We start from the raw sequence: 27905 nt of genomic DNA, 5'->3' as shown, positions 1-27905 counted from the left end.
CAATTTGTAGATCTAACATCCGTTTATGTCCTGTGTGAGTTTGTTTTTCATAGACTGGTTTCAGTAGCACACACAGAAACCACCAAGACAGAAGCATGCGCGTACGGCGTTGTATTGCGTCCTTAAGAAGAACCCGGACACTGTTTTCATTTCAACACAATTTATTTGCGACATCTCCGTACAGACAAAGCCTTGGCGTCTATTGCATCACTTCCTCTCAAATAGTCCTCTGGGCCACCCAGAAGTTTGCTTCAGTCAACGGGGCCCTGGAAGATTAGTTTGATGTGGCCCTGCTCCCCAGTCAGCCAGGTGCCACAGAAGGGGCAGGCGGCGTGGAAGGCGTGGGTCCCATGGGGCAGGGGTATCTGGCTCCACCCCCCGACTGTCTTTTCGGAGCAGACATGGCCGCAGGGGCAGAAGGCGTGAGTGGGCGGTCCCGCGTCCAAATACAGCCCGCCCTCACAGCCCAGCCATAGCGGCACGTAGGGCCCCACGCGCCTACACATGGGGCACTCGCGGTCCCCGGTGCCGGCAGGCGCCGTGCCCCCTGGCCCAGTTGGGCCCTTCTCCTTGCGGTAGCCCCAGTTGTGGTAGCCGTGAACATGGCCGCAGTTGACATACACCCAGGGCTGCTTCTTGTCCACGATCTCACGCTGAGCCAGGCTGGGGAATGCCAGGGTGTTGAAGCCCACCGGGCACTGTGGCCGCGCCGCGTTCAGCTCCTGCCGCAGGGACTCCAGCTGCTTGAGGGTGGGGGTGTGGCGCAGGCCGGCGGGGGTCCGCCACAGTAGGGTTGCCCCGCACAGGTCGATCAGAGAGCCGTCCTGGAGAGTGTTGGACTCGTTCTCCACCTGGCCGCAAGAAAAGAAGTCGAGTTAAGCGCCTTCCCTCTTCCGGTAGAAAACGCATCTGCGTTCAACATCACCATAGCAACACATCAATATGCATGTTGCCCTAAAAAGTATGTGCTAGTAGTGCTAACGTGCCTCGCACTCAAGTGATGAAAAGGCAAGAACGGTTGCAACACGGAGTAAAATCCATGGAGGGTTTAGCACAATAAGTCCTTTCTGCTGTCTTTGGTTGATGTCTCCTTCAGTGGGATTCTTTGCTCTTTGAAACTGTAGAAACGTCGGCATGGATTCGACTGGCAAGAGGACAGCGGAAAAACAAGATCTTATCTTGGAACTAGCGAGAAAGGGTGCCCTGGTGGCTGAGAAGTAACCCGAAAAGCAGCCAGATAAGAGCGAAATACAGCTTCGGAGTTCAATCCAGTGGCCACTATGGGGACGAGCTATTCTTTGCTGCCATGTATTTCCTGGCAAAGAAATTAGAAGAAGTGGCAATGAGTAATAATTTGTACCCGTGTTCAGGACACTTGGGGAGAGGAGGCAAAGAAGCCATCTTTGTCAAATTGGGAAGACCTGAACCATAATAGAGGAGGGTGTCTTCTACATGATTCCTTTTTTAAATGCATTTTAATGACTTTAATGAGGCCACAAACTACAACTGAATGTAAGCCGCCGCTTTGACTCAAGTCGGTGCTTTTCATTTCAATTGTTTGTCTCCTGCTCTGTTGTGAGTCACTCGGCCGCCCCCCACTATTACCAGCTTCCCCCTCTGCTGAGCTGAGCGGGTTTCCCTTAGGGCGAACACGTTGCCGCAGACTGAGATCTCCCTCCAGACGCCAGGCGCTGGCTCAGACACAAACTCCCCCGCTGGGTGCATCACCAGCACACCGTTGGTGGTCAGACCATCCATCAGGCCATCCGACGTCCTCCACTTGGCGGCCCGCTCCTAAGAGCCCCCCCCATACACACACACACACACACACACACACAAAGAGCATGTAGAGGTTAGGCGCGTTGATGGAGGATGAAAAACAGCCAACACAGCTTTTTTTCTCTGCTGCTATTTTTATCCTAGTACAAAACGCCTTCTCCACCAACTGATTCACAGTCGCCCACAGCAGGAATAAACAGCCCGCGAGGAAGGACATGCTTTTTTTCTTTTGTTTCTTTCGTTTTATTAAATTGCAAATGAGCACCTTTTTTTTTAGTCTGTCAAGATAGTAAACAATCTTAAATTCCCGATGATAAGAAGCTGGATAGGGAAAAAAAAGGAAAACACTCAAACTAGACTCAAATGAATAGTAATGTTGATTTAATCATTCATCCCTTCATTATCTATATTGGTTTTCCTGCACTCAGGGCTGCAGCCTCTCCCGGTTGTTATTGTCCGAGAGGTGGGTCACTCAGGTGATCACAATTACAGAGACATTGAACCATTCACTACCTCTGTCACACATCCAGGCAATGTTGGGCCGCCAATGAACCTCATGCATGTTTTTTGACAGTGGGAGGAAAATGCAGAAGCTGCAGCAAACCCACGGAGAGAAGATGGATACCCCACACAAGAAGGTCCCTTGTGTGAAATCGAACCAGGGACCTTCTAGCTATGTGGTGGAGGCTCTACCTCCCGTGCAACCGGGCCGCCCTTCAGTTTAATCATGCAAGTGTATCGCTTAAGCTTGAATGATCTCAGTAGAGTCACTCTTCACAAATGGACGAATTCATTTTTCATTTGAGCAGGGACACTTTAAAACAAACCATCACTACTTTACTTGGGCTTACACTCAAGCAGTGTGACGTTGGACTTTAGCAGCATGACTTAAGACCAGCCACAAGTCATGGACTCTAGACTTTAGATATGATTTTGTAAAACAACCAATAGCCTGTTGTTATGAATACATGATGCCGTTGGCATTAAATAGAAAATAGCATGGATCACAGGCATCAGTTCATAGGTGGACAATCACATTTGTTCTGCTTCAAGTGTTTACATGTGCAAGTGTATGTGAGTGTGTGCCCTAGTTATGGGGGGTCTTGATGAATGTTGCATAGGATGAAGTCATCCCCCCCTTACTGCTTTGTGCTAAGTGTCACGAGTCAGAGAGCACCGGGAACAGAGTGTTCCTGTAAAAATATCAGATCCATCCAGTGTTCCGTGCGATATGACGTGTAATTCTCAGCAGTTTGCGAGAACGTTGGAAAATGGCCAAGAAATGCAGAACAAAAATCACTTTTGAATGACTTTTCTTTAGTCATTACCCTGAAAGTAATGCGTATCTTGTAAGTATTTATTTTTCATTTTATATTGCAGTTTGGACCTTCATGGCTAGTGGATCTAAAGAAAACATCGGGCAGGAAATGACTTCTAATTTGATTGTGTGATTGTGTCATCTTCCCCAGTTGTAAGGATAAAATCAAGATAATTAGTTGAGAATTCGAGACAATCTAGTACGAATAAAAAAAAAGGGGGAAAACTAAATCTAAATATATTTTCAAAAAAACATTTTCCAAGTACTCGCACACAGATGCTGAAACACAAACACACACACACACACACACACACACACACACAGCAGATATGTCGGAGATGTATACACACACACGGATATCCTGTCCTATGTTGCCAGTCACTAGGCACTGCCCATAATTGCCATGGTTACAGACCACTCACCCCCAGGAAGATGTTCTTGGAGGAGTCGAAGCCGGCTGCATAGATGCGGGCCGTGTAGGGGGCGCTGCGCTCACACATGATGCGGCAGGCGTAGCGGGAGATAGTGCTCTGTGCCGACTGACCACCCCCTCCCCCTTCCCCCGCCACGCCCCCGCCCTGCCCACTCCCACCCACCGTGTCCGTCACCACGAAGTCGATCATGCTCTCCGTGGACCGGCCAATCTGGAGGGAAAAGGCGCACATAAAATTAAAATAAATTAGTAAATAAATACACATGGTGTTTGCATGCCTTGTACATGCCAGATGGAGAGAAAATATTTAATTTCACTGGAAAAAACGTCAGAAAATAGAAAAAAAAAATTTAATTAATTGAAATGTCGATAAACAACTATGTTACATTAGTGATGTCCTGTTGTGTGTGTGTGTGTGTGTGTATGTGTGTGTGTGTGTCTGTCTGTCTGTTTGAGTGTGTGTGTGCTTGTGTGCATGTGTGCATGCGTACCTGGAACATGTCTGTGTTGGTATCATGTGTGTACTCCACAATGACAGAATGGCTGCGGGACAGTGTGTAGGAGATGCTGTGTTGGCTCTTGTTGCTGAGTGCCTGCCAATAGAAACACAGGTCAGACGTCCCTCGTCTATGTCCCTCGTGGCGGGCTGGAGTCACGGTGCCCCTCCTTACCTTCGACACCAGGGGTGTGGAGACATTATGGATGACATCAGGTTTGACCCCATTAGCTTTGGGTCTCTTGTAGAGTGCAAGGCGACTCCTCCTGCGACCTTTGTCCCCATTGGCCAGTGATCCATTGTGCCTGAGGGGCAGGAAACCTTGTAAGAGCTTTCTCACTCCTTCATACACCCCCCCTCTGCATATGCCCGAACTATCTTAGTCTGTGAGACGTGCTGTCACTGTGATGGACTCATCCCTGATCGCCCCTAAATCTCTGAGGGAACCTCCACGTTTCTGCCTTTTGTCCTTTTCTCATTGCAGACAGAAAGCCTTTTCTTCTGGCTGATAATCTTTTATCACATGTTCCACATTTCTCAACTGATTTTGTTTGTTTTTTTAGTAATTTTCAGTTCATTTAGTTCTACTCCTCAGGTCAATGGTAAATGGTCTCTACCGCTAAGTGTGTGTGGCGCTTAGCGGGCCAGCCCGAGCATCTTCTGCATGCAGACATTCTACCAAGCGCAGCCGCCCCTAATTTCATATTGATTTATTTTAGGAAACATCTTGCTGATTATTGGATTGATCTTGGCACAATAGATGAGAAACTGGCATACAGTCCCATCTACTTTGTTTGCACTGCTGCAGAGTTTACATTTCTACCGCATCTTTTACTCACGACCCAAAACTGTGGCGTTCTGTACTGGTATTTATTTTAAATGGTGTCTCCACTATGTCACTTTGTTAAGCTATCTGGCACTGGCTGCAGACAGCAAAGGAGGAATTTCCCTGTGCACAAACAGCACGTGCACAATTTCAGTCTTTGAACTTCTCAGCAGGCTTTGACGTTCAGTATCAATTGAGCCATTTGTTCATTCAGTCGTTCATTCCTTCTCTGCATCCCTTATCCTACACAAGGGGTCGCTGGGGCTGCTGGATTGGGGCGAGAGGCAGTCGCTGCTTGATCACAGGACCACATGTAGAGACAACCCTTAGCTCTCTCACTCACACTTCAGGGCAATTTAGAATCTTCAATTAACCTACTGCATGTTTCTGGACTTGGGGAAGAAACCAGAGGTTAGCGCTTCCACCTGACACCAAGAAGGTCCCTTGTTGGATTGGGACAGGGAGTGTGGGGTCTCCGTGGGTTTCCTTTAAGTTCTGCGGTTCCTCCCACAGTCCAAAAACATGCAAGGCGTTCATTGGCGACCCCAAGTTGCCCAGAGGTGCCCAGAGGTGTGAACCCCTCATCACTTCCATTGACATCACTCCCCCCCCCCGACTGCGGCAGAACCAGTGGAGCTGATGAAAGTGTCGAGGTTTTACTACTCACCCTAAGACGATCAGCTCTCCGTATTTAACCGGCTCCTTGTCCTCAGGAAAGTCTCCGTCGGGGGGCTGGGAGCTGCAGCCCAGAGGGGGCGTGGCCTGGCTCTTATTGCAGGAGGGGCGCAGCTCCAGAGATGGGGGGGGACACAGCGCCTCTGAGCTCCCCTCCAGAACCATGCCAACTGGCCACGCCTGGGGCTCACTGCTGGGGAGAAGGGCAGAGAGGGACTCCTTCCATTTGAGTTTCACCAAATATACCCACATCATCATTTACTGGAAACTGAGGAAATCAGTGTTTCTCAGAAGTCTATATGTTGATTGCAGCCATTCTGCTCAACACTCGATTAAGACACAGAGATCTCCATCTAAGGAGACACAAACACTGTAAGATACAGTGTAACGTGAAAAGGAACATCACCCAGTTATGGTTCATGCGTTTCTTTTAATAACCATACATAAAGTACTTTAAAAGCTACAACTCGTTCCTTTACATTGGCAAGAGCATCCGGGGGGTGTAAAAGGAGAAAGGTGTTAGCTGAAAATCAGTGAAGATTAGTAGCCAATCACCTGTATATTAATATACAGATGTCAGCTGTTAAGCTCACTGTAATAACGAAAGGCACTAGTGAAGCTGTGCTGTCACACAGGAGACGATGGTGCAGCTCAGAAGAAGCTCACTGACACATGATGACAGATGAAGCCGCGAGAAGACAAGAGTAAATTCCAATGGTTGTTTTAAATTGGCGTTGATTACCCTTCAATTAGTGATAAACAATCCAAAAAGTCCAAAATTGAATGGACATTCAAAAATGGGAACGATGACATTAAAGGAGTTTAAAATTATGACAAAAACTAACCTTAATAGCAACAAAAAATATTGGGTGTAAAATGATACTGTTATTTTGCACTGATTTTTGTGATTGTTCAGAGGTAAATAAAAGAAGATTTGTGTGACTAAAAGCCTGTGATGAAATGAGCACGCGTCCTATGGAGGGCTTCCTTCTTTCTCATTGCAGCTCAATGACCAGATCAATGTCCATCCACAAAGTTTAACTTTCACAGTCTTAACTTAATGGGTTCGGAGGCGCGCTAACTCCATACAGCCACATTCCTGCACTCCACATTTTCATACACAAGCCGGGGGTCCATTGGAGACCTGAAATTGCCCAGATGTGTGAATGAGAGAGTGATTCGTCGTCTGCTGTGCCTTTCATGAGAAGGAGCGAACGCCTGTATGTCTCTATTTTAACGTGTGTGTAAATGAATGAATGAATTGGATAGGCTCCACCCTCTGTGCAGTGTCAGTGGTGTAGATAGTGATTGATCTTTCATATAGAATGAACACAAGCTTGTGTTTGCCTTGGATAAATGTTTGTGCCAAGAAGGGCATCCGATGTAAAACTGGTGCCAGACTCAGCGTGCAGATCAACAGACTAATAAACTGTTCATGCAAATACTGCAAAGGGGAGACTTTGACTCAATCACAAAGAAGCACCTGAATATAAGCTGTACCGGCTAAAAGTTACCTAATAAATATATGTTTCCATGTATAGGCCACACTTGTCTATAAGCCGCAGGTGTCCACGTTTTAACATGAGATATTTAAAAAGAACTTTTCTTTTTAAACTTTTAATTAATTACATACTGGTGACATCCACAAAAACGCACAGGAAATGCTTTTTTCCAAATACTACCTGTAACACGGCTGAGGAAAAAGATGAATAATAAATAACAGAAGGAAAATTCCATTCATCCATCTATTTTCTATCCCCACTTTGTCCTACTCCAGCTGATCACTATCTTGGTCTTCCTCCTGCGCACTAAAACTGTTAGTCGTAAGTTGGTCAGGAAGACCTTAGCGTCGGAGGGACGCCAACCACACGTTAGGTTAAGGACGCCTCCTTGCATCAGATTTCTAAACTTAAGTGTATTGCTTAGCCTGGTTGTTCATTCAGCCGCTAAACCATTTGCTCTGCGCTCAGGTTGCTTCCTTCAGCTGTCATGGGCAGGAGGCATGGAGCACCCTGGGCATCACAGGGCCACATATCTACAACCATTCACACGTCATACAGAGTCATACAGTACAAGCATTCACTCCTTCATCCATCAGGTTGGGCGACTGAGGAGCCAGAGGAACCCCACGCAGACACGGGGAGAACCTGTAGACCCCCTGCAGAAAGGCACACTGGGAATCCAACCAGGGACCTTCCATTTCATTGAATTAAATTGGATTTTTTCTGTGAACCAACAGAGGGAGCTCACCTACTAACACTATTACCTCCCCGGGCCATACACGTCTCAAACCTCAGCCCACAAAAGGAATGAAAGGAGCAAAAGGAGAAGTGAGGAAACGAAGGAGTAAATAAGAAGAGGAGACTGTTGGAGAGAAGATTGTACAGGAGTGATGGAGTGATGGAGTGAAAGGGGAATGATTAAGTGAAGAAGATGGAGGGGTGAAGATGGAGTGAAGAGAAAGAGGTGCAAAGGAGGAGTGATGGAAAGATGATGGAGGGATTGGGAGGGAATAGCAAATCAAGACCTTAAAGGCTTGAGGGAGAAATGAAGGAGTGGGTGCTTGTATGGTGTGAAGGAGGCGACGCAGTGAGGAAAGAGAGGAGTAGGGATGAAGGGCAAGAGGAGGACAGAGTGTTGGGGAAGGAGAGAAAGAAACCAAGGAGATGAATGGAGGAGAACAGGAGGAGAAATGGGAAAAATATGAAACGAAGGAAACAAGGAGGGGATGAAGAAGGGATGCACGGGTATCAGAGAAAAGGAGGAGTAACGAGGGATTGATAGAGTGAGGAGGCAAAAACGCATATAGGTGTGGCGGAGGAATTAAAGAGGAGTGACAAAGTGGAAGTGATGGATGAGTGAAGGAGGAGGAGCAGGAGTAAAATCAGGGTGATGTTTCAAAATGGAGCAAGGGAGGAGGGAAAGGAAGGAAAGGGGGAAAAAGGAGAGGATGAAGGGCATGGAGAGGTGAGGGAGGTAAATAAAAGGAGGAGCAGATGTGAGTTGCCACTTGAACGTATCGGTCTGTGTGTGTGCTTGTGTCAAAGAGAGAATGAGTGCATGTGTGTGTGTGTGTGTGTGTGTGTGTGTGTGTGTGTGTATGTGTGTGTGGCTCTGGCAGGGTGATGGATTGTCTTTCTGTGCCATGCATTTTCTAATCAACCCACAGACACATCCTGTGGGTGGAAGGAGAGAAGACCAGAGTGAGAGTGGAAGAGAGAGAGAGAGACAAAGAAACCCTGTCTGACAAAGAAAAGAAGGAGAGAATATTTAGGGAAGAAACGAAGGGACTGCAGTTCTTGGTGTCTGGAGGGTCCATGATATGCGCGCGCAAACACACACACACACACACACACACACACACACACACACACACACACACACACACACACACACACACACACACACACACACACACACACACACACACACACACACACACACACACACACACACACACACACACACACACACCAATACCAGGTGTGCCCTCACTACAAACACCACCCACAGTGGAGCTGCACCTCCACATCCAGCAGAGTGTGTTGCAGCAGGTAAAACCTGCAGCCCTTCCTACGCAGGAGCCTCCTCAGATCACACATTTCAGCACCAAATTATTAAATATACTGTTCAATTTTGCCAACTGTCACAGAAACAATTTGTGCTTTAGAATATAATCGCAAGAGATGTTTACCTCAGAATCTAGCAAGAGATCAGCAAAGGATCCTTATTTTGGCAGAAATATGCTGAGTATAGTTCTGATAAATGAGAAGTAAATGAATAAACCACCTAGATATTAGGGCAGAAAACTACCTTAAAAAATGGTAGCAATAAATTATTAAAAAATGTAATAAAAATGCTCCAAAAAAAGAAATGACTTCAAAATACAATTGAAAATGAACCAAAAAAAAAATCTGCTAATGCACTATCTAAAAATATTTTATAAATGTGTCATCTGTTCTTATTTTTTTAAATTTAGAATATGTTATTTAAAAAAACAAGTAAAAAAAAACAGCTTGGATGGAATTGTTTCTCATATTATCATCTTTACCTTTATTGAAATACCCAGAATTCCATCACTTAGGGAGCAGTTACGTCTAAAAAGCCAGAAAATCAGAGGGAAAAATCTGAAAAGAAAACTACCTAAAAATATAGATGAAGAAACATAAAAACGAAGCCATAACTGTAGCACAGAATTACAAAAACATTAAAATGAGTTAAAATTCAACATTTAAATGATGATGTTGATGAATCTGAACAGCACTCCCCTCTTATGATTTAAGTTCCCAGCCATCATCCTCCCTGGTCATCTGTGATTCTCTCCTGCTTGTGTGTGGGAGATAAAGACAGACAAAGAAGGAGGAAAGAAAGGAGGAGACAAAAGTCACTCCTGCAGAAAAAAGATGAACAAAGAGCTAAAGATAGTGTGCTGACAAATGAACTGTATGGCGACACCCAACCATTTCTCCTTCTCAAACCGCTCAAATAAAGATTCTCTGTCTCCTCATTTGTGTCTGTGGAGAAACTCTTAAATAGAATATTGGAGAGAAAAAGGAAAAGCACCTCACGTAGACAGAACCACAAATGATACAAGAAGGCTGGGGTCTGATGGACCCTCACAAGGAGGCAACCCTCTTCCCTCCTCCAAACACACTCGAGCTGAGCTGAGGGGCTGATGGGCCTCTCACCCCAAAGACTACATGGAGGAGTTCAACAATGTTGAGATGGTAGGGCCACCTGCTGCACCAGCTTCAGGTCCAAATTCAGCCGGAGCAAGAACTAGTATTTCACAACAGCTTTGGTTTGCACCTGCGCTCTGAGCCACTGGGCCCCCAGCCCCTGGAGACTCTGGGCGTTTCCTGAGACGTGGAATCTGATGGGCTCAGGCCTGCCCACAAAGCTTTGAGGCACGTCCCCATCGAGGCCTAGCTCCAGGGGGTGCCCTGGGGCCCGTCGGGTTTAAGACGCCCTACTCCCCGAAGCACCTGTAGCTTGGGTTCCTTTGAATTCTTCACCTAGGACCTCCTGTTTTTGGCCTGAACACAGGCTGATACCGCCACAGAAACCTCCATTCATCAAGGTGACAACAAAAGCAAGAAATCCTCTATTCAAAAGTAGATGTATTTCATGATTACTTATGTTACACTTAAAGACACCTGGAGGTCCTGACAGGTCGATGGTGGAACGTTCTCCGGAGGGCCAAGCATCTTGCGAGCAGGCAAACTCGTCAGCATTTGATGTTTTGGAGTTTGAGAGCGGCTTGTGTGTGTTATGTAACACTTTCATACTGTACTAATCCTACAAGCTCGGCTTCCTCCTCCGCAAACATCTAGCCTCCACCTCTTACTCTGCTCATTCCGGTCCATTCATTCCAATCCCTTCAAACCCCCCTTATTTAACCAATGTTTTTCTGCTAATTCTGAATTAACAACCTTATATTAATCAGTTACTCTGACGCTGACTGATCTGAGCAAAACATTGTGATCATCTGGTCGTAATTCAAGGAGGTCTCCAAGCTCTTCCACCATCGTGGGGCAACCGAACGCTCCGTGTGATGATGAGATGAGTGAAACCATCATCGACGAAGTAGATTTGATGATGGCACAGTTGGTCTGTTGCTATTTTTTAAGAGGGTGAGAGAGAGCCGCAGCAGTTCGTGCTTCCGCCTCAAAGCAACACGGCCCCTGGTTCAAACCCAACAGGGAGCCTTTCAGTGTGGACTGTCTATGTTCTGTGTCTGTGTGGGGGTCTTCGGGGTTCCTCCCACTGTCCAAAAACATGCAGGTCCATTGGTGACTAAATTGCCCAGATATGTGAAGGAGAGGGTGATGGTTTTGTCTCCAAATGTGACTAGCAACTGGTTCAGGGTGAACCCGCCTCTCGCCCAATTCCATGGAAGGAAGGAGAGGCAGAAAGTTATATGTCTCTATATTATGTTTGAAAGAGAGAGCACTAGAATGTCTCTATGATTTGAATAAATGAGGGAGTGAATGGTTGTGCTCTTATTTGTGGCCCTGTGATCGGCCCTGTCCAATGACAGCTGGGATAGCCTCCGACCCCTGCTGGATAAGCTGGAGAGAAAATTAATCAATGAATTTAGATATTCAAAGTTTTTTTTTGTTTGTTGTTGGTTATCTGTAATTTTGGCAAATCTGTAAGTTAAATTCCAGTTAAACTGCTATTATTTTTTCCCTTTTCGTGATATTTTTTAACACGTCACATTCATTATGCAGCATTTTTTGTTGTTGTTAATATTACTTGTTTATCACTTGATTATCCCATTTTACCTGATGAGCCAATTTCTTTTTACATCACTATGCTAAAACAACAGGCCACGCAGGACATTGCAGATGATGAAAAAATCCACTATTTTGGCCCCCATTTCTGGGCTCTCGCTGAGCCTGTTAGCCACTAGCCAGTAGTTGTTGGTCAGGCAGTGGCACAATATGTCGAAGCCGCCATGTCCCAGAAGGTCATCGCCAAATGAATCACACCTCGTGTCACACCATGTCATGCATGTTTAATCTGCTGAATAATTTACAGGCCGAGATGCTTCTGTGTGTGGTTATAAACCCCTCCAGCTCCTGCAGCAGGAGCTGGTGGCACGTCTGGCTATGATGGAGTGTTTACTCTGCAGTCTGTCTGTTGCTAAACGGCTTGCTGTCTGATCCAGGTAGGTGGGAGAAAATGAGGATGGGCCAGTTGGAGCAGGATGAAAATGTCGCCACTGTAAGCAGCCATCAAGATGATGTGAATAATAATGACTCTCACATTATACGTGCCCCGGCATGATGAAGATAATGAAATGTTACTGTGTCAATGAGAAGAAGACAGAAATGACAGAAATGAAAAACGTTCATTACAAGCAGGCAATAAATCTGATTTTTAATTAAGTATTCATATTGTAAAGACAAGCTACCTGAAATTCAGCAATAAATAATCAAGCTACAATGAGAAGCTTCTTAAATCCAAGAAGCTCTAAATAAAAGCGTGAAGTTACCAAAAAAAAAAAGGAATTGAAACAGAAATTAGTAGAAAATTTCCAGATTACATTGGGAACTAAGATTATGAAATATAGAATAAAAAAAAATCTATGAATGGATTACCCCTAAATGATAGATATGGTTAGATTTTTCTCGCATATGGAGAGAAGAGCCAAAAATCTGAAAAAAAATAAAATAAAACAGTCAAGAAATGACCAAATTATTGAGGTTTGTGAATTAAGCAAAACACACTATCAAATCAAATATTTTGAAGTTTACTGGTAAATCACAAAAAAATCCTGCAGAAAAAAACAAAAAGAAACAACCCAAACATAAAATCAGATGTAAATCAGCAAACTATGAGAAATAACTTAAGATCGGTCAAACGTCATAAAAGGTGCAAATTATGACCTTTAAGCATCCAAAGTCAAGCTTTGCCTTCCAATTAGATGTTGCCTGTGGAACAACTCCACAGTGACCCTTTTATCACCATGGCACCTTCACTCCCAACACCAGGACTGTCACACCGTGCGGGTCATCCGCAAGCTTGTTGCTAGGCAACATGGAATGTGACAGGCGGTGACAGATCGTTGCCTGCCCCATGTAGCATCACAGTTTGTGGTTGTGATGACCAGAAATGAGTCAGCATTTCTCAGCCATGCAATATGAGGTGTGTAGGCAAAGATAAAGTGGCTGCAAGTTTTATAGACCAGAGGGGCCCTAAACCCCTGAGGCCCCTGTGGGTAATAAAATCAGGGAGAATATCTGGAAAATTTGATCTCATTGCAAGTAATTGAGTCTGACCCGGGGTTTGACTTGGGCCTTTGTAGCGACCGGGGGAGGCAAATGAACCAAACCTGGAATCAATAAAACTAAAACAGAAGCCTGAAAGAGGGCCGAGTCTAAGACACTAGAAAAGATGATACACCTTTGTAAGCACTCACAAAACCCCCTTTAGCACTTTCTGCAGTTCCTTGAACCTTTTCAAGAGCTAGGCCGTTTTTTGTGCACTTGAATAGCAAAGGGGCAAGGATGAACTGCAAAGGGGCGAGGATGGACTGCAAAGGGGCTATGATGGACTTCAAAGGGGCGAGGAGCCATAGACCATGGTGATGCAATACACTCTTCTCCAGGGCACTGAGTTTTTGCTAAAAAAAAGTCACTGGATAGACATGCAAACATCCACTGCTGTTTTTTTCATATGAGAAACACCAATTAGAAACTAAGAAATATCTTACTGGAGAAATTATGAGGTTTGGGTAAAGCACACTTTGAACAAAAGTTATGAGGCTGAAAGGAATGCTGGGGTACTTCCTGTAAATAAAATATGCCAACCCTTCAAAATGGAAACAACAGACAACATTTTTAATGTGAAAAAGGCTGGCTCCATTAAAGAGACTTGTGAAACTGCTCTAACTACCCGACTTCTCAAGTTGATGAAAAGTTCTTTTTGCATTTTTGTAGCGTGTTCTTTTGACAGAGGATTTGGTTTTCTTTATGCTAGTCAAAGGAAGAAAGCACTTTGGATTTGTCTTGGAAAATGGACACTTCAAATACAGTGGCCGTGTTTACATGACATACTCAAAAAAAATCTCTTGCTCTTGGGGAAATGAGAACATTGTGAAAAGAGTTTGAAAGCCTTGCAGTCCACATGCCAGAGCACTGGATGGCCATGTAACTTGGTAACTCAACAGAATAAGATAAAATGTGTCTGCCTTGCACACAAACTGAGACGACATGATGGTGAAAGCAAGTGTCCAAAATACATGTGATGACTGTGAAGTGACAGAGAATGAGGTAGACCGTTCCATCTGTTCTCTGATCACCCTTCTCCTTGTCCTCACTGCCCACACTGTTACAGTATACACAGCCATGGTGAGGCCAAGCATCAGATAACTGCTGACTGGAAGATGCTATCAAAAATTTGCAGTTACTGTGGTATTTAGAAGGAAGTGACATTGTGCAAAGACCACTATAGCTTGGGTTGAGTTTTTGAATAAAAGCAACTTTTTCTTTACTCATTTCCATTTGGGCTAGTACCTGGTACAGGGTACTTTTAAAGTACCTGCTCTGGTGAGGCTCCAACAAGCCTTGCCGATACCACAACGTGATGTCAATAGCACTGGTCACCGATTGGGCATAGACTATCGTCACTGACGGCCTCTGCATACTCCACGAGTATGTACTTTACTTTCGCTCGGAGGGCTGTGAGAGCAAATTATGTCATTCTGTTCTTGTTTGGGAGTTCTCACAGCTTGTTCTTGACACATCATCAACCTCTAGCAGGGTGTTGTAGAACTGTTGTGCCATTGGTCAGAAATTTAAAGTGGATGTGGTCAATGCAGAAAAGCAGAACCTTGTAATCCCCACTTTTCTGCTGGAACATAAGGTGGCACTGTGATGGATGGCCGCTGGCTGAGGCAGTGGGGAAGGGTGAATATCTATTTTACGTTTCTTTTAAGACAATGTAAATGGCAAGATATTCTTGGAAAGAGGTAGCCCGACAAGGTAGCCCGAACTTTGAGCTCAGAGGAAAGCGCCATCCGCAAAAGACGATGAAATCTTTGTGACAGATTTGCAAAGGCCAAACAGTGTACTGATAAAGAGTGGTTTACAACGGCAGGCAGAAATCAATCTTAGCACCGTTCTCTTTGCCACAGCATCTGTATCCTCACATCAAACAGCGCAAAACAACCACCAACATGACTGCTTCATTCTCTGCCGTGCTGCTTTCTTGTGGTTTCTCTCAGATTCCCTCGATGCTCAGGACTTGTGCTACAGTGGGCGGGTCCATGAGGGTCCCCTCGGAGGTCTGCAACTGAGTGTCTTGCATAGTATGATGTGCCATAACCAGAGAGAACTTTGTCCTTGTTCTCGTAACCCTTGACGCGAGAACAAATTTCTCACTTCTCGTCAAGTATATAGAGGCTTCCGGTGAGGTGTTCGACCAAAGAATCAAAGCTGAAATCAGATCAAAGCATACTCTAACATCATCGCAGCAGTTTTCTCTCCCTGCTATGATGACCCCGACCACTCGACTGAGTCCAGTCGACCACTTGACTGAGTCCAGTGGAGTTGGGCTGCGTCGTGTGCGCCCTGTCGAGTGGAAAAGCGCTTTTAGACGGAGGTCTTGCATGGTCTTTAGACGCTTTTAAAAGGAGTCAAATGTGAAAACATCCTGGTTCTAGACCCTCACTTAGAACCAGGGGCAAGAGAAGAGGACCCCTGCCAGGGTAAACATTACTCCAATTGTGAACCTGACCCCAGGAGTCAGTGAGCTTATTGTACCTCTATTATAGCAAGTTATCATTAATAGCACAAATATCTCTATTACACATGTATCCTCAAATCAATTGGTTATTAAAAGTGTAAAATTCAAAGGTTTTACACCTCCTAGCAAAGAGTAGCATTACCTCTCACTGTATATGTAGCCCTTTCAACATGTTGTGTGTCATTGGATTACATTCCCCCATTCTCGCACCGATGGTGGCAAAGCTGACGCATGAGGCGTTAGAAAACATCAGTAGCAACTGGGAAGGATCTAACTGCCAACCTTTCCACTGGAGAGGCGCTCGCTCTACCCACTGACCACAACCAGCGCTTTTTTACTTTAGTCACAAAGTAACCTTTTCTTCTACAAGACCTGCTTTAAATGGAACTAATGGAACTTCTTAAAAATAACTGAATCTAGGTGGAGTCATCAGGATGGGGAGGGAGTAACCGCTTACAATTACAAACCATCTGTTGTGCTGCTAATTCATTCATTGGTCATTAAGATGGTTTTCATTAATGAGAGGAAGTGGTGTCACCATCATAATATCACTACGCTTGATCAGCTGCTGTGACAGACTGTTCACATCATTAAGCTTTCAATGCTCCCACTACATTGACTTGGATGGCACGATCAAAGTCACTCACTGTCACTGGACTTCAATTCTGAATGTTCATTCATTCATTCATTCATTCATTATCTGTACCGTTTATCCTGCAGTCAGAGCCACTGATGTACTTGGAGCCTGTCCCAGCGTTCATTGAGAGGCAGGGTTCACCCTGGACCGGTGGTCAGTCCGTCACAGGGCCGCATACAGAGATATACAAACATTCACTCTCTCATTCACCTCCGGCTAATTCAGGGTCTTTAATTAATCTTCTGTGTGTTTTTGGACCTTGGAAGGAAACTGGAGAACCAAGGAAATCTTACTGTGAGGTGGAAGTGCTAACCACTGCTCACTGCTGTATGTTATTTGTAAATAATACACAAAACAACAAACAAAAAAAAAAACAGAATATGATCATTGTAATTACATATTGAGCCAGTTTTCTATACCTGAAAGTTATTCAAGGTAGAATTTAAATTGTAGAGATAAACACATTGCAGCTAAATTTGTTAAAAACTGTTTATTGTTCAAAAAGACAAGTTGTTTTTCCCTCTTTTAGTATTTCAAATCTAAAACTGGGCAGCACAAATAATAAGCAAAATAATCACTTCATGTTTCCATGATTGCAGTAAGACAAAATTACATTTGAAATTGCAATTTCAAGTTTGCATGATGTAGTTTCTTCATCAGTCAATCCAAACAGTGTGCAGTTGTTCTAATGACTCCTTGTGACAGCTGAGTGAATGACAATGCACATTTTCAGGCGGCCCCTCCTGTCGGCCTTTCATACTGTTCACAACCCCTCCCCCCCCAAAAAAAAACCAAAAAACAACCGGAATTGTTCTGATGAGAGAGGAAAATGAGAGCTAGAGAGATAAATTAAAACCAACGCTCCTTTCTCACCAAACGGCTTCTTAATCACAGAACCAAGTGGGAGTATTACATCATTGCTTCTCCAGGATTACTGAAGGTCTGATTTCTCCTAATATTAGCTCAGAAACTAAACAATATTGTATAATGATTAGAGAGTCTATGTTAGGGATAATTCTTAAGAAAGATACAAAAGGGTAAATTACCCAAACACCAGGGAATTACATGTTTTTTGGAAATAATCTAGGAATATCATTCCTTCAAGATGTATTCCACTTATTAATCCCTGAGGCTGGAGTCCTTCCCACCTGTCACTGGCTTCACCCTGCACCGCTGGCCCCTCGATCCCAGGGCCACATTTAGAGACACATGACCATTCACGCTATCATTCACACATTTGAGCATTTTTTCAAATGAACCCTCTGCATGTTTGTGGACTATGGGCGGAAACCAGAGAACACACAAGACCTACATGGAGAAAAGGAAGGCCTCTTGCCATAATCCAACCAGGGGTCTTCCTGTCATGCGGTGGGACTCTAAAATGCTAAATTAATATTCTGAGAAAACTCAATTTATAACGAGTGAAGGAAAATAATCAAAAATATACACTAAAAGTGTTCATAAAATCACCTAAAAAGTATGAACAAATCAATCCATCCATAAGTACATACATCAATAAAATTCATTGTCAGCATTCAACTGCCTCCATAGTGGCTCAAGGGAAGAAGTCGCTAACCCTTCGGTTGGAGGACGAAGGTTTTGCCCTTAAATCTGGGAGAAGTTTGAGGTGTCACCTGATGAGCAGGTCTAATGGAAGCCAAGTGATCAAGAACAACCGCAAATTCATTTTTAGTGCCTGACTCCCTGTCTTTGCTCTTAAACACCTTTGACAAAGCTCTTTATCCATGACAGAAAATTTTTACCCTTGAAATGGAGAGGCTATGATAAATTCAAAGTGGAGCTCAAAGGACCAATTCACAGTGTTTTACCACCCGATCTAAATATTTTTAGTTATTTAAAATCTCCCGTTTCTATTGCAGGATCAACTCCTCTCAGTTTGACCTCTCAGGTGGGCTGTGTTACCGCATCTCCCTCTCTCTCTCTCTCACACACACACACACACACACACGCGCATGCACGCACGGACGCACGCAGGCACGCACGCGCGCACACACGTGGCTGTGGTATCATAATCTTCAATCTTCAATCTCATTGTCACAGACTATATAACAAATAACAAACACAGGCTTAAGTGTGTCAAATAAGAATTAAAACTTATAGTCCGTTTCATTCCATACTTTAACCATAACAAGTTTCACAATAGCAATTTTTGGACAATTCTATCAAGAGACTGCAGCATTTCTGGAAACTAATTTTCCAGTTGTTAGAGTCAGACAAATTATATCTTTTCTCATCTTCAGCCTCAGCCTTAGCATTAGATTCATAGTCCCACCTCCTCCTTGTCCCATAGTTTTTATGCATCGAGTAGCAGACTGAGTAGGCCGACCTGGGCATACCTAGCGATACAGCAAAGGTATTCCCGGGCCAGGTGAGCATTATTCCAGCACTTTCTGGATCTGTCACAGGGTCTACTGCCAGGTGACTGAGTCCAAGGCACCTCTTGTTGTTTATTATCCAGAAAGCATCCTAACCTTGATGAATTCCTTGATGTAAAAGAGCCTTATGACCAGCTCTGCTGACTTCCTCATGATAATGTGCTTCTCACCATCTCTTGGGTGGGTAGCACTGAAGACACATATTTTCGCCATTTGCATTCAAGGCCCTATTGTTTTGGTCAAGTCCCAAAGTGTGTGGCCATGGATTGGTAAATTCACAGCTTTAGTTTTCAGACAGCTTCTTCTTGACCGCAGCAGTCTGACACAGTGCTCGCAGCACTCCTGATACTGTACATGGCTCCTGCCAAATATAAGTTCCTTCCTACCGTCACTTTAAAGAAGAACCGAAGAAACTTGGACCAATGACGGTGTACAGATATCCTGTCTTGAGCCATTAACGGAACTGGAAAGAAAGGCTGGGCTTGGTGGAGCCGACACCCACTCAAACTGTTGTTGATGCTATCCTCAGAGGCACAGTATTCAGAGCATGGAGACCAGATGGCTTGCAACAATGATCCCATATTCCTGCAGCCCCCCCAGCACACACACGCACACGCACACGCGCGCACGCGCACACGCACACACGCACGCACGCACACACACACACACACACACACACACACACACACACACACACACACACACACACACACACAGGTCATGTGGTTTCTCTAGGTTTACAAATCAAATGTAGAACTGATGAGCATAATGCAAAGTACATTTCATGACAGCTCTGAAGTGAGCTGGTCCACTGCTCCGAGATGTGATAGAAATCTGCATTGTGATCCATAGTACATCGAAGGATGACTCCACATTATCCAGGGCCTTTCGGTGTATCCGAAAGAATACCATTCATAACTGGTGCTTTGCCCCTGATGATATTTATGACAACCTCAGGGATGTCCACCAGGAAAATGGACAAAGGCTCACTGGCATCTTCAAGCTCTGCCTCCTTTAAAAGAGGATAGATCAGCAGGGCTTCACAGAACACCACCTGACATTTTTCATGGGAGGAGATGTGTACTCCCTTGCTCTACCCCGACTTCCCTTTGCTGACTTACAGGGCAGGTTGCTAAAATCTCCAAGAGGCCACCTGAGTGTAATTTCCGATGGCTTCTTCAAATTCCAACACCTGGATTTTGTTTCTGCTAGCGCTGTGGCCGCAGCCCTTCTAGCCCCTTGGTACTTGCCATCAGTTTGAGGAGACCCCTGGTCCAATCAAGGCCTCCTTCTTTAGCTTGACTTCACTGCCCCTCTCCACCAATGGGTTCTCAAGTTTGCCATGAATTTCTAATGACCTCCTCATCACAGCCCTCGGAAGCCATTTCTCCTATGGAGGCCCTGAGTTAAAACTCCCACACACTGAAGCTTGGCTAGTGACCATCCTCACAGATCTCATCTGGCTCCTTTAATCCTGGGTAAGTTCCAAGCCAGAGATCACGTTTCATGTTACACAAACCAACTTTCCACATCAGGGGCAGTGTCATTTCTGTCTGCCATTCGAAATACACAGAAACCATGCCATGAAGTCTCTCCCTGCAAATTGAGATCCCATAGGGCGGTCACTAGGTGTTGGCAGTTTGGGCTGCCCTCCAGCTCACCCTTTGGGCCCAGGGCAAACTACGGGGCAATTGGCTCCATGAGTAGTGCTATGCCTAATCCTGGTGAGCTGCTTTGCTGCCTTTTGGTGTTAACCATCGGGGTACTTCTTAACTGTTGTTAGTCTGGACCCACACCTAGGACAACTTGACCTTAAGAGATCCTACAAGGGCCTGATCCCCAAGAGGGGATTGCAGGAATGTGGCACATCCACCACAACAGGCTTCATGCACTACCCCATTTATGATTATATATCCATGTGCTGTGGGAGGTGCAGTGTTCCCTGCTGTTTATGAGTGGATTACACATTGACAATAGTTTTCTTTATTCAAAATCAATGGGCCGTCTGTGAATCAATTTGAAATTGAAAACGTGGTCAGGGGTCTCATAGGTAGTGTCTAGAAAAACATGTTTTATGTGGAGTAATGAATTCCTTTGGACTGAAGGGCACTGTCGTTCTTATTGTGTGGGTAATCCCCGACACACATCTCAGTCTGAACAGGTAACACACATTAAGCGAGTACAAAGTGGAATGTGTGGTTTACAACAGTGTCGGGTCCACCATTTATGGATTTTTTTTTGTAATTGTTTAATTGTTATATCCTGGACACCAGATGGTTTCCTTCCCAGAGCCATCTGGAAACGGTTTGTTACTTGTCATTGTTTATTCATCTATATTGCTCTTTGTTCAGAAAAGGGATCCTCTCAAGTCCATGTATAACTGTTGTCTGCATTTTTACAAACACGGATGCCTTGCAAGACCAACACCGATAGTAGTGATATGAAAGGGCATAAAAATAATAGTATATGGATCTATTAATAGAAGGTAAATTGACCTATTTGTTGTTTCTGTAAAGGCAAGTAAGTGAGGAACTTTAAATGTTCCACTCTTTCCTGATTGATTCCCTGGCCTCTTGTCAGACAATTTGTGATTCAAGTCACTGAAAACACACTGTTGGAAAAGCCCCTGCCGAAGTGGTAATATCTCTGCTTTTCACTTGACAGAATCTGGTGATTGATACTTATCTGAGGTGTCTAAAGATGCTAGTGTCATTATCTCCTTCATTTGTGAGAAGCAACATTTGTGTAAGTATGGGACTTTTAAAATATTCACTTCTCCAGCTGCCGGCAGGGCTGTCCAATGGTTAGAGCTTCAGCCTCCCCATTGGAAGGTCCCTGGTTCTATTCCTACAGGCAGCCTTCCGCTGTTGATGTGAGCTTTCCAGTTTCCTCCTGCAATTTTTCCAGCTTCCACCCGCAGTCCAAAACCGTGCAGTTCATTGTTGACTATTAATTGTGTGAGAGAATAATTGTGTTTCTTTCTATGGTGACCGGTCCAGGTTGTACCTGGCCTGTCACCCAATGACAGCTTGGGCAGACTCGCTTGTGACCCTGACTGCAGGGTAAGTGGTGTAGATGATGACTGACTGACTGAATGAAATCTACAGCTACTTTTTCCACAGTGAGGAACAATATGGAGCTCTCAATGAGAAATTGAAACACTTGCTTCAAAAAACAGGACTGCTGCCTATGCCAGTGGGTGAGACCAGGTCTTACAGTTTGTGAGATGACTTTGAGAAGAAAGTTATTTTTTTTCCACTGCATAAATGGTTGAAAACAAACACTGGACTACAATGCAATTCCTGCTGGCGGAGTTCTCTGCCTGCTTCACCTACTTTTGCTGTCCTGTTCCAGTTCACTAAAATGACAACTGGTAGTCATCCACCGTCAGCCACGTGAGTGCAGCATGATCATTCTTGCAGGTACAGTGTGATCTTCCTCTCTCAAGTGTGCAAGGGATGGACGCCCTATTAATCAGAATCAAAATCTGCTTCATTGACCAAGAATATTCCCAGATACAAGGAATTCGGCTGTGGATGACAGCAAACACCTTGCTCTGACTCGGGGGTAAACAATGACTGGACAAGAACATTGTTAACATTAGAAATTACAAGGTGCAGTGTGCAATGTCTGTTTAAGATAGTAATCAGTGTGGGTAATGTGGTCAGTGAGGTGGTGCAAAGATGAGGTAATGAGATAGATAGAATAATGAAGTGATGATCGGGTACAGATGGAATTGTTAGTCCCTGACATGCTCAGTGAGGCGCTGTAGGGATTTACGCATTCAGCAGAGCGATAGCTCATGGGGAAAAAGCTGTATCTGGTTCCTGTATCTGGTAGCTCCTACCAGAGGACAGGAGGGAGAATGGGTCGAGTCTGCTGTGACGTTTACTTCCAGGCACCTTATACGTGGAAGAGTATAGATCCTGCATAGAGTGATGTTCCAAAAAATACCTTTACGTGTTCCAGTTTCATTTCTGTAAGATGTGTCCTCTCAATTGGACAATTACAAAGGAAGCAGCTGCAAGTTGCCATCTGCGGCTCTATAATGCTCATCTAGCGTAATATTTACATAGACGTTTAAGGCACAAAGAAGAGAAGGTGATACTCGAGGTGCTTTAACCTGCTGAGGCCTCGAGTTATGTCATGTCATGTAAGGACATTGGGTTTCGCAACCTCTCCATAATACTTCTTTCTACCGTTTCTTTACTTTGCCTCTAAACAGAAGATGGGTTTCTTTAACAGGATACCTACATAAAAGGGAATATGGTTTTATTTCAGCAAATAACACAACAGGGCCACTCCAGCGGAGCAATGTAGAACTTGAACAACAGAAGCTCAAGGTTTCATTGCCATGATAGTGGTGATGATTGGGCTTGATTTTCGTACTTATCGGGGTTCTGCTTTATCCAACCGACCAGACATAAAAAAATGCAGGGCAAACTCAAGCATAGGGATCTGGAAGTTAAAAGCATTACACACCCATCCACTGGCAGATTCATCCCCTTTGTTGGATTACTAGACAGGACTAAATTATACTGGAATACATTTTCTTGGCACTATTTATAATAATATAAATATACATATGTCTTGCTTCAGTTTCTGTAGTGATATCGACAGAGTGCGGCACATTTCATCATGGAATATCTTGTTCGTTGTTTAGATAAATAAACGACTGCTCATTTTTATCCTTGGGGCCCATCCACCTCTACAAACACCTCGGCTTCACTATTTCCATCTAAATATGATAAACGGTGGTTAAAAGCCACTGGTGGATCTCAAACTTGACACTGTCCTCGAAGGCTGCTCACGGGAATGGACGTCATTCTCTTCAGTGTTGCTCTGGGTTACAATTCAAAGATGGACCGCCTCGAGACAGGACATCTTTTTTTCTCCATGTGGTTAATGACAGGAAGTGCAAAGGGGGACGATTGTGACATATAAATAACCCTATTTGAAAATATCTGGAGCTAATGTGTATTGAATAGCGATTGCTGTCCTATTAAAAATGAAAGAAAACTGTTTTCATTGTAGGTTTTTGGAAAGAAATTAAATGTCAACTTTAACTTTTGCCATACTTTCTTCATTGTCACTTTATGGAATACATAACATTTTTCTGCATCAACCTGCAATCAAACCAATCATTTTTTTTTTCTATATCCTGATCTGCGATAAATGAACACATATTAACCTGATTTTTATAATGTGTAATTTATTATTGTGCTTTTTTTCTCCAGATTCCGGACAGTTTATTTTAAATACTTTATTAACTACTTCCTGTGAATTTTCAGGCAATTTCTCAATGATGTACCCGTTGCACTTTTTAGTCAGTGACTATGCTGAGGAGATAGCAAAGGTAGAGACAAAAAAGATAGATATGCAAATATGAACCAGACTAATCTACAAACTTTCTTTCTATTCTGCTTCTCCAGCTGTCACTGGTCACCTGTCAGTCACAGGGCCACATAGGGACACACAAGCATTCACAGTGGGGCCAACGTAGGATCTCCAATGGACCTACTGCATGTTTTTAGACTGTGGGAGGAACCCCACCCAGACAGGGGAGGACATGAAGTAAACCCCTGTGCCGTCATGCTACCCATGAAAATCCAAAATGACCTCCTTGAGGATCCCGTAGTTCAAATGCCCCTGAACACATTGCTGCCTTCAACATTAGACATGTTTGTGACTGACTACAGCTCTCAGAGGCAGATCAAGCATTAGGGCTACAAAGTGTGTGTCTGCGGATGCAGTTGTGGCCCCACCGCAACTCAACTTAAACCAAACTCAGAATAGGAAAGCGAGGGGATGTCTCCCCCAGACCGCACATTTCATGGCATATCTCTGGTGACCTGTGAAGTGATGAAGTAGCTGTTTGATGTTGCATTTTCATTTGAATAATTCGCCGAAAACTACCTGTTTTTGTTTGAACAATAGCTTGCAATTCTTAGAACCCTCTCATTCACTTGGCAGTATTTTCGTGCATTCCAACCACATAGGAGCTAGGGACTGTGGGCCTCTGTTCCTTAGACCATTTTAGCTCCTACTCTGAGGCAGGGTCTCAGCCATGGATGAAACTCATCACCAAATACTTGTTGCGGTCTGTGAAGGGCCATTTTTAATACCCACTGTGGTCACCGGTCAGCTGTTTTCTTGAGACAAAATGGACAGAACCAGCAAGGAATGGACTGACGAAGAGGTCCAAGTATCTTCTGGCCTGCTAGGCCTCAGAGGGGTTTCCAGGGCTCGCGGCAGAACATAAACATTCTGGCCGAGTCCTGAGTTAGTGGGCAGGGCTTTTCACGTGGTGAAGCAACGCATGGAGAAAATAAATACACGTCTGAGAGTCCACGGAAACAGCTTCCCTCTCCACGCCACCCCTGTCGGCTTCCGCTTCTTCATGGTGTTTGTTTCTGAGCGTGGTGCTGAAGGTGCACGCGGCAGACGCCTGTTAGAAGGCTCCAAACCAAATGTACGCTGCACAGCTCTCAGAACTTTTCTATTGCTAGCAATGAAGAAACGACTCAAGCATCAGAGCCTCATCTATGCGCAGGGGAAGATCTCCAGTCGGTTCAACCAGTTCAGCTGCACCAAAGGAGGCTAGAGACAGTGGCGGGAGAAACCTACATTGCGGCTCTCATCAGCAGCCATTTACCACAAAAGGCAGGGGCTGATTAGTGTGGCTTTGTTTTGATTTTTTTTCTACATGTCTGTCTCCTACAAACAGCGGAAGCAACGTCTTCACCATCAACCATACGGCGGGGATGCACACGCAACATCTCCGAAATGTTTTGACCTCTAAAGTGCCCCCCCCCCCCCGATCACGGCATTTGTGGAGCCGATTGAATGACAAATCTCCCATTCTCCCTCTGACCCTGGCCGGTAAGTCGGCGAAAGCGTCGCTGCGGCGGGAGGTGAACACAGCCCAGCCGTCCTCCTGTTATTGCCGCCGCGCCGAGGCTGATTGCAGAGGATTGCATTGGCAGCCATGGGGAGTGGGAGGGGGCAGGGTGATGGAGGAACATGATAGGAATCATTTCAAGCAAGCTGGCAGGAAAAAAAAAAACACACACACACACACACACACACACGCATTGCGTTTTTGCCACATCTGCTCCCCCCAGGTCTCTATGAAACGTCACTGCATTTAGAGGCAAACAACATATGGTGTGGCTTTGGTTCACAGGGGATTCCACGTCTCTCTTTCCCCCTCTCTCTTTCTCTCTCACACACACACACACACACACACACACACACACACACACACACACACACTCCTTACGCGCCGCATACTCCCGCGCGCGCACATGCACGCGCCTCCCGAACGGCCACCTCATAAACAGACCCGACGCTAAGCTGGCTTTCCGCGGCTGTGACGTCACTTACCGAGCGATTCACACCGAGGCGGCCGTCAGCGGCGGCGAGGCGCGGAGGAAAGCGGCGGAGGACATAGACGGGCCCGGGGCCGCGGTCTCCCCGTGTGCGCGTGGAGCACGGGTGTCGAAGATGAGGAGGATGAGGAGGCAGGCACAGGAGAGATGTGGCATCGCCTCTCCTCCGTTCACGTTACACCGGAGTGTGTGACACGTTCATCCCGGATGTGGCGGAGATGACACGCCCACACACCCCCTCCCCCCTACACACAGAGACACACACGCACGCACGCACACACACACCCTCCGTGTGGCGTACTGACGTGGAATGGCATCAGCTGGTCTCGTTCACATTTCGAATATATGTTAATACCACACTGCATGGATATATATATTATATATATATCTTGTCCTTCATCTCCTATCGACTTTTTCCTTCAGGGGTCGCCACAGCAATCAACCTCCTCCATCTAATCCTATTCCTTCATATGATATAATATAATATAATATAATATAATATAATATAATACAATATAATATATTTTATTGGCACTAAATCAGTCAAATAAGGTAATGTATGAAAATATTATCTATAATGCTAATCCGTCCCTGAGGGCTGTAGGAGTGCTGGAGCCTGAGCCAGAGGAGGAGCTGGACAGCCAACCATCACTGGGACATGAATGGACACACGACCATTCACACACACATTCACATGTCTGGGCAATTTGGGGTCTCCAATGGACCTCTTGCATATTTTCTGACTGATGGAGGAAATCAGGGGACCAGGACAAACCTTGTGCAGACACAGAGAGAATATGGAGACTCCACAAAGAAAGGCCTACTGTGTGAATCCAACCAGGGGCTGAAGTCACTGAAGTCAAGGTCCTCTTTAGGGGCGAGGAGGATTGATAGGATCAGGAACGAGTCCATCAGAGGGAAAGCACGTTAGATGTTTTGGAGATGAAATCACACTGAGATGGTTTGGCCATGGACAGAGGAGGGATGGACAAGATTGGGGTCGAAGGATGCGGAGGTTGGAGGTGGCAGAGAGGACGTCTGGGGGAAGATCAGAGTGGATGTTTATGTATGGAGGGAATGAGCACAGGATGTGGAGGAGAGGGTGAGATGGAGGCAAGTGATTGGCTGAGGTGACCCCTGAAAATGTCCCATCATATATGAGTATCATATATATCATACAACAATAGATAGATAGATAGATAGATAGATAGATAGATAGATAGATAGATAGATAGATAGATAGATAGATAGATAGATAGATAGATAGATAGATAGATAGATAGATAGATAGATAGATAGATAGATAGATAGATAGATAGATAGATAGATAGATAGATAGATAGATAGATAGATAGATAGATAAAGCCACATGGGGTAATTATATCATTTTGCAAGGAAATCATTAAAGCATCTGAACAAATGACACAGCGTTACCACAAAATGTATGTATGTTTGTGTTTCACCTTCTCAGTGAATATCATCAGCCTTGGGCTCGTGACTTTAGGGGTAAAAGTAAATGTCATGCACTAACAGGAACATCTGCACCAGATCATCACTTTACACATTATTGTATTAAATAAATTACCTCATGTTTGCACAACCCCACTTCAACATTACTCATGAGGGATACTATTCTACTGTGGAAACAGACAATGTCCTCCAGGATCAGAAAGGTATTTCTGATTCTGCACTTTGTCTTT

General features: G+C 44.8%; 1 protein-coding gene across 2 annotated transcripts; it reads right to left on the bottom strand.

Annotated features, from left to right (window-relative positions):
* Positions 1–143: 143 nt before the first annotated feature.
* On the bottom strand, positions 144–26407 carry peli3 (pellino E3 ubiquitin protein ligase family member 3). Of its 2 annotated transcripts, none has more exons than XM_086165992.1 (7): positions 26201–26407; positions 5520–5720; positions 4202–4331; positions 4022–4123; positions 3520–3741; positions 1606–1794; positions 144–851 (listed from the first exon to the last, which is right to left on the bottom strand). In XM_086165992.1, exons 2-7 carry the CDS (start codon positions 5690–5692, stop codon positions 252–254), a joined length of 1416 nt encoding a protein of 471 aa, XP_086022118.1. In that variant the 5' UTR covers positions 5693–5720; positions 26201–26407; the 3' UTR covers positions 144–251. The 2 variants fall into 2 exon arrangements, with proteins under 2 accessions (XP_086022118.1, XP_086022119.1); XM_086165993.1 differs by having other exon boundaries at positions 5520–5717.
* Between the last annotated feature and the right edge of the window lie 1498 nt (positions 26408–27905).

Source organism: Fistularia commersonii, chromosome 19, assembly GCF_037954325.1.
Source record: "Fistularia commersonii isolate RoL2024-O1a breed Wild chromosome 19, RoL_Fcom_v1.0, whole genome shotgun sequence".
Taxonomy (NCBI): Eukaryota; Metazoa; Chordata; class Actinopteri; order Syngnathiformes; family Fistulariidae; genus Fistularia; species Fistularia commersonii.
Note: the sequence above shows the minus strand (reverse complement) of the source record. Positions and strands in the feature narration are given on the sequence as shown.